The sequence below is a fragment of the Podarcis liolepis genome (assembly GCF_965112155.1).
Source record: "Podarcis liolepis genome assembly, chromosome: 13".
Classification (NCBI taxonomy): domain Eukaryota; kingdom Metazoa; phylum Chordata; class Lepidosauria; order Squamata; family Lacertidae; genus Podarcis; species Podarcis liolepis.
Genome location: NC_139573.1, coordinates 24483569 through 24490607, shown reverse-complemented (window position 1 = coordinate 24490607; position 7039 = coordinate 24483569). Strand labels below are relative to the sequence as shown.

The 7039-nt window shown below is 47.5% G+C and overlaps 1 protein-coding gene and 1 long non-coding RNA gene across 3 annotated transcripts; one reads left to right on the top strand and one right to left on the bottom strand.

Annotated features, from left to right (window-relative positions):
• Positions 1-78: 78 nt before the first annotated feature.
• Positions 79-2279, bottom strand: LOC310691987. Its single transcript, XR_014518634.1, has 2 exons — positions 2177-2279; positions 79-497 (listed from the first exon to the last, which is right to left on the bottom strand). It is a non-coding gene; the product is annotated as an uncharacterized lncRNA (long non-coding RNA).
• A 70-nt stretch (positions 2280-2349) lies between these two features.
• LOC310691983 (tubulin polymerization-promoting protein family member 2-like) lies at positions 2350-5731 on the top strand. Of its 2 annotated transcripts, none has more exons than XM_083472331.1 (4): positions 2350-2458; positions 3044-3221; positions 4023-4176; positions 5473-5731. In XM_083472331.1, exons 2-4 carry the CDS (start codon positions 3049-3051, stop codon positions 5653-5655), a joined length of 510 nt encoding a protein of 169 aa, XP_083328457.1. In that variant the 5' UTR covers positions 2350-2458; positions 3044-3048; the 3' UTR covers positions 5656-5731. The 2 variants fall into 2 exon arrangements, with proteins under 2 accessions (XP_083328457.1, XP_083328458.1); XM_083472332.1 differs by having other exon boundaries at positions 2409-2627.
• The last annotated feature ends 1308 nt before the right edge of the window (positions 5732-7039 follow it).

Genomic DNA, 7039 nt, shown 5'->3' with positions numbered 1-7039 from the left:
AAAGCCACTTGGAGGCCCAGGGCTATGAGATCTCAGGAAGCCCAAAATTTAGTAGCATCTGCTCATGAGAAACAAAACCTCGTTCTCTTCTTTATCTACTCAATGAAATTAGAACACTGCCAAAATGTTAGCATTGATAAAAAGCTTGTTTCCTTAGATGCTTCCTGCTTTTTTCTTGTTGGAATTGTCTGCGTTTGGGCCTTCAAAATTTCATCTTTAAGAAACTCCCATTTATCTTGGACTTCCTTCTCTCTGAGTATTTCTGACCATGGGATCTCACCCAGTAGCTCCTTCAGCTTTTTGAAATTGGCCTTCTTAAAGTCCAGAGTGCATGTCCGACTACACTCAGCTTTCCCTTGCCTCTGTATCCTGAAACCCAGGATAACATGATCACGGCCTCCCAAGTTTCTGAATACTTCCACTTCTTTGATCAGCTCCTCCCTGTTGGTGAGTACCAGGTCCAATATAGATGATCTGCTTGTTGCTTTTTCCATCTTCTGGGAAATGAAATTGTTAGCAAGGCAATGTAAATCCAGGACTGCCAATGTAAATCCAGCACTCCCTGTCAGGGGGCCAATTTGGCCAATGATGCCATTTCCCCCAAAACATTCCCACTGGTGTGCTGGCAAAGCAAGACCACCCACCTATCAATCTCCAGGTGTCATCACGATCTCAGATGATTAATATGTGGGTGGCTGTACCCAGTTATCAAATTTGGCCCACAGGGTGGGTGGATATTAAGATCTGTCCCACTAGGCCAAAAGGTTTACCATCCCATCATTTTCTCCTCTATAAACCCAACATGGTATATTGTTTGATTTCTTTTATATTGACCTACACTTCACATATTGCTTTGAGATTCCTTTCTACTGTATTTGATTTTTATGTCATGCACACGGCAATCTCCATTTACGCAGGGGTTCTGTTTCCGGAAGACACGCACAAGGGATTCCCTTCTTCTGCTCCTGCCCTGTCCCCTTTCAATGCTGAAAAGGCACGCGTGTTGGCAGGAGAGCGTGTGCTGATTGCACACAATTGGGGAAGATGCCTGTGCTGATTTTGAGATCTTGTTTGAGATTTGGTCCCCGTTTTGCACATTGTTTTGACAGGCTTTTGTTAAGTACTGGACCTGCACATTGTATCATGTTTTGAAACTCTTACATATTGTCAGGGGTTCAGGAGCAGAGGCGAGGGCAAGGGAGGAAACAGAGAGCGAGGGGGAGGAGTCCGAAGAAAAGATGAGTGACGACGACGACCCGAGATCTCCGAGTCTGTCCAGTGAATCAGAAGATTCACAGAAAGGAGCGCCAGTGGCCAGAGCAAGGGGGGAGCTTAGGGGGACACCCCAGGAAGAAGGGTCCAGAGAGGGTTCAGAGGGCAGCAGTTGGAAATCGGGGCCAGCGTCACCAACAGAGCGCAGTGGGGAGGAAAGGCGCCAGGTTTCGAGCTCTGGCAGCTCGCAGCAGGGGGGAGGGCATGAGTCAGGAGTGGCCACACCTCCATCAGAGAGCGAAGAAACGGTCAAGCGGAAAGTGGAAGGTTGGGCGCGTGCGCCAAGTTCAAATGCACAGGAAGGCGGCGCAGTAAGCAGCCCGGAAAGGGAGCCAGGTCCTAAAGCCCGACGCAAGGAGACAGGAGGGTCCGGGGGGTCAGCGTCAGAAGAGTCCAGGAAGGAAGAGACCACGGGGGGCAGAGGGACCCAGAGAAGAACGGTCAGGCGGAAAAGGTGGAGTAAGGCTAGGGTATTAAGTTGGTGTACAAGGGGCGGAGACTCAGACGGAGCTTCGCCGGTCTAGCTTATAAGACGTAGAGCTGCACGCGGCAGCTTGGAAATGGAAACTGTAACTCAATAAAGACTTTTATAAAGTGAACGCTGGCTAGCGTGATCCTCTGTGAGCTAGGATCTGGGAGCAGCTCTGACACATATGATTTATATTTTCTGCACACCAATCTGAAATTATTTAGAATCTAAAATGATTAAGTTTTCTAAATGGAATAAAATAACAACAAACAAACAAACAAACAAACAAACAAACAAACAAATTGATAGCCGTTGCTCTAAAATGTACCCGAATTTCAAGAGTCTGTAAACCAGCTTGTGAATCTCTGTATAACCAGCAACTCTCTGGGTGCCATCTCAATTTCAAGTATGTACAAGAACAGCTATGTGAAATACCTTCCTTTCTGGTCACGCCTCTCTGTATTTCTTGCTCCAAAATACTGTGATGTTGGGCCAGAGTTGATAAGATGATCCGGAAGCTAGAAGGCTTTCATTTTACATGGAAAAACAACCACCACCCTGCCAATCTGCAATGCAGAGCAAACTATGATGTCACAGAGAACTTGACACAGTCACAATGACCACCACAACTTGCACCATCAAGCCAGTGGTGCTTCTGGCTCAGAGCAGGCTATCCTTCCTAGGAGGAACAGGGCAGGAGCAGAACATCTAACTCAGGTGAGCCCAAGTTCAAATTAGAGCAGGGGTGGTGAAAATGTGGACTTCTAGAAGCTATTGGTATATAACTCCCACCACCCTTCATTCATCATTGACTTTTCTGACTGGAACTGATGGGTGTTGGTGGCCAACAATATCCAGAGAGCCACAGGTTCTCCATCCTTTATCGGTATGCATGATTTTATTTGTTTTGTTTTGCTTTGGGTGCTACTTCAAGTTTCAGTTGTTGGGAGTAAGATTCAGGGCAAGAGCGAAAGGCCAACCCTTGTATACAAGTGGTACATTTCAACAGCATTTGTACCTCCTAATATACCTCAGAAAAATAGGTTCTTTTAAGGAATAACCAGGTGTGTGGTTTGATAGACCTATGTGTGCATGAGAGGGGGAGATTTCGCTCCAAAATGTTTACCCCTGGACCTTCTTACACAGCTGCCAAGGAAGCACAGCATAAAACAATGACACCATCACTACAACATTGCTCACCCTCTGCCTTTTTTAATAGCTCAAAGAGGGCTTTCGAGATAGTCTTGCTGGAGGGAACCAGAAACCCACGTCCCTTTTCATTCCCATTTCCCACTATTGCAGGAGGCATGGCATCTGAGCTGGAAAAGGCCTTCCACAGATATGCTGTGTATGGAGACACAACTGCCACTGGAGCTGACATGACGGGCAAGAACTTCTCCAAGATGTTGAAGGAGTGTGGTGTGATGGATGGGAAGCTCGTAACCAGCACTGATGTGGATATCCTCTTCAACAAAGTCAAGTGAGCTGAGGGTGTGAGGGCTGGGTGGACAGGCGTTTTGGGCCAAGCCCATAGCTAAGGGCCACTGGAAGGTTGTCCTGGTCCAAGCCCTGTGTCCTCTCTACTGTGGAACAGCTCAACAATCCTGCAAGCAAAATCAGTTCAGCCTTTTCCATATGCTGTTATGGAGATCTTCAGTAAGATCATAAGAACCTGCTGAATCAGGCCAGTGACCCACCTAGCCCACCATCCTGTTCTCACAGTGGCTGATCAGATGCTTATGGGAACCCAAAATCAGGCCTTGAATTTGGCAGGAAACCCATAGGTTAACCCTACTCAGAGCTGACCTATTGAAATTAATGAATCTAAGTTAGCCAGGCCCAATAACTCTAATGAGTCTATTTTTAGTAGGACTAGCGTTGGATACATCCCATAAGCAATCCTACACAGGAAGCATAATGAGGTGGCAGAGTCCTGAGCTGGACAGATCTTTGAATGCTTCTGGATTGTGGTTTTTTTTTTGGTTTTTTAAATTCCTATGCAAGTAGAAAATGAGCACATAAGGAAAACTGCAAGCCTGGAACTTTCCTCATGGATTTACTGGTTTCTACATTCAGGGAGCTGGGTGTTTTTTTTTGTCCCCCCCCCCCCAAACTTGGGATGCCGTTAAAAATGGTTTCTCCCACCTGCGATGTAAAGTGGTGCAAATCCACACCAAGAATCATGCCAGCTGTGGGTATGACACTGTGTGTGGATCTGTGAGCAATTGGGAGGGTCTGCTGTAGGTGAGGCTCAAAGATGACGCTGTTCTCTTGTCCCCAGGACCAAGGGTGCCCGCAACATCACGTTTCCAGAGTTCCAGGAAGCCCTGAAGGAGCTGAGCACAAAACGCTTCAAAGGAAAGTCACCCGAAGATGCTTTGGCAGCTACACACCAGATGCTGGAAGGCAAAGAACCAGGCAATGTGGGGGTAACGGTGAGTGACAAGGAGCTTCCCTGCGAAGGAAGAGCACATCCAAACAGTCCTGCTTCCATCCCCCACCCCCAAATTATTGGGCTCTTTTGGGCAAAACCACCACACAAACTGCCAAGGGTGGACCCTAAGGACCTGTCTGCAAAACCAAGTTGCCATGAGGCAGGACTGGGAACCTCAGCTCCAGGGGTCAAACGTGGCTGGAATGTGCCCTTGAACTTCGATAATGCCTCTTGCTTATAGGAATGGGGGACAGGCAACAGTGGGTGAAGAAACTAGTCAACTGCACTATCACAGAGCTCTCCCGATGGGGCATTTTTGGTGGTCCCACAGGACCCTGAGGTTCAGCTGACCTTTACCAGCAGCCAAACTCTTATTGTGGCAGGCCCTGCCCTGCAGAACACCTTGCCAACAGAAGTCTGGCAGGATCCATCCCTGCTCATTTTTGGACTTCTTCTAAAAACTGTGTATCATTCAGATGGACCTTTCAGATTTGCCAGCCAGCTCCTCCTGATGTGCTTGACATTGTTCTTGTTTTTGCTGTAATGCTTTGTTTTTCGTCCATATATTTTAGATGAAAGTGCGGTTCATGAATATTTAAAGAAATAATTACATTTGTTGTGGTGCCCACATTTACCTCTGGTTTGGCCAACCATTGGCATGTGGCCCTCAGAAAGTTTCCCAGATGGTAAAATGGCCCTCAGGCTGAATCCACCCTGCTTTACTATCTCCACATTGGCAGGTGTCAGCACACATGTTATCATCAGGCAGCTGCCAGGGTCCCTACTGTTGTGTGTCCTAATTCACCTCCATTTCCCCCCTGGCCGTTCTTAAATTTTCCACAATGCTCCTCAGCAAGCATTATATGTGGCACAAAATGAAATTGAACAGATGGCTACTTCCAGCCCCTTGGTGCTGCTAGGGTCACTGCCACAACAGCCAGGCCAATTGGGCCTCACCAGACCTCTCCCCCATTATTAGACCTCTTGCCAATATAGAGCAGGAATGGACTCAGTGCAATCCTTAGAGCCCAACCACTTTAGGGATATAGTTCCATCCTACCCATGAGCCTTTGCTGTACAGTCAAGGGTTGTGCGGACCAGCAGCAGTTTGTGCACGTAGTTACCTGCCCCATCCCTAAACTTTCCATAGGCTGGATTTATCCCATGACTCAGGCCCGCCGGCTTGGTCCAGTGTTGTTGGGGCTGGAGCACCCAGCCCACCCAGCACCTATGCCATGACTAATCAGCACCCACCACAACCATCACCACTTAAGTGTTCTGCTTGCTTGTCTTGCAGAAAACCGTCGCGGCTGGTGCAGTGGACCGGCTGACAGACACCAGCAAATACACAGGCTCCCACAAGGAACGTTTTGACGAAAGCGGCAAGGGCAAGGGCATCGCAGGACGTGCTGACCTGGTCAGTAACAGCGGCTATGTGGGTAACTACAAGGGGGCTGGAACCTACGACAAGTCCCACTAGATGTGGGGCACAGCCTTCTGAAAACTCTGCCTGTTCCCACTGCCTTGGAAGGGTAGACAATAAACATCTGGCCTGATCTGTTGCTCTCCTGCATCTTGTGTGTGCCTCTGGTGCCTGAAAGAGGAGAGTGTTAATACTCCCTTCTCCCAATCTTAAGAGCATAAGAACTTAAGGAGTGCCTGCTGGATGAGGCCAATGGCCCATCTGAGCCTCCATCCTGTTCTTACAGTGGACAGCCAGATGCTGGAGGGAAACCCAGCAAGCAGGAGTCAACCACAAGAGCGCTCTCATCTTCCGTGATTTCTGGTTGCTGGTATTCCAAAGCATCGCTGCCTCCCAGCTGTGGTGAAAGAGCACAGTGATCACGGCTAGTAGCCATCAACAGCCATGAATTTACCAAATCCATCCTGTGGGAGCGAGTTCTGTAGTTTAACTATACACTGGATGAAAAAGTACTTTCTGTCCTGATTCTTTCGACCTTTCCCAGTTGGGTGTCACCTGTGAATTTGATCAGCATCCCCTCAATTCCTTCTTCCAAGTCGTTTATAAAGACGTTGAACAACAAAGGGCCCAGGACAGAACTCTGCGGCACCACACTTGTCACTTTTTCCAAAGCTGTGTGCGGCAGACACCAGCAAATAAAACTTTCTGCATGTTATGCTGCAATTGTGGGGGTCCCTATGCCCTTTTTTACTGTGCTGTTTCCATCATGGCCAGCAGAGAGCAGCAGCCTACCACCAATAACCCTAGGCAATAAGCGCTCAAGTCAAAAACATGCCAGTACTGGTCTCTCATCTCCATAGGGTGTGTCTGCAGCAGCTGTTTTCCATGGAACAGCTGGTCCAGTCTTTAGCTCCTCTTTGTTAGTGTCCCTAATTAGGGCTCGATTTCTTCTGCGGCTCATCATCCCCCGCCCCAATAATGTGATTAGCATTTTTAATAAGGAAATTGCTTTTTCCTGCACCAACAGAACATTTACCGTTCAAACAGATGTATAAGCGAGTGCCAGCATGGCTTCAAGAAAAGCTGGGAAAGGTCAAGAAAAGATGGAAACTAGGGAATGAAGAGTAGAGGACTTTCTACAGGCCCTAGCACCATTATGGTTAAATGCTATGAGTTGTATCTAGTGTTAGACTCATTGGGATTAAGGGGCCTAAATTAGTAAAGTTTGTTAATTTCAGTGGGTATACTCAGTAGAATTGACATTGGATACAGTCAATGGTTGTCCATGAATACTCAGAAGTAAACACCACTAGAAGTGCCAAGAGGCTTAGTCTCATGATGTAAGTGTGGCTAGACGTTTAGCCATAATTGGCTTCTTCATAGTTTAAATGGACTTGTTCATATTTTGAAGATAAAGCTATTCTGGGGTGTTTGCTAGATT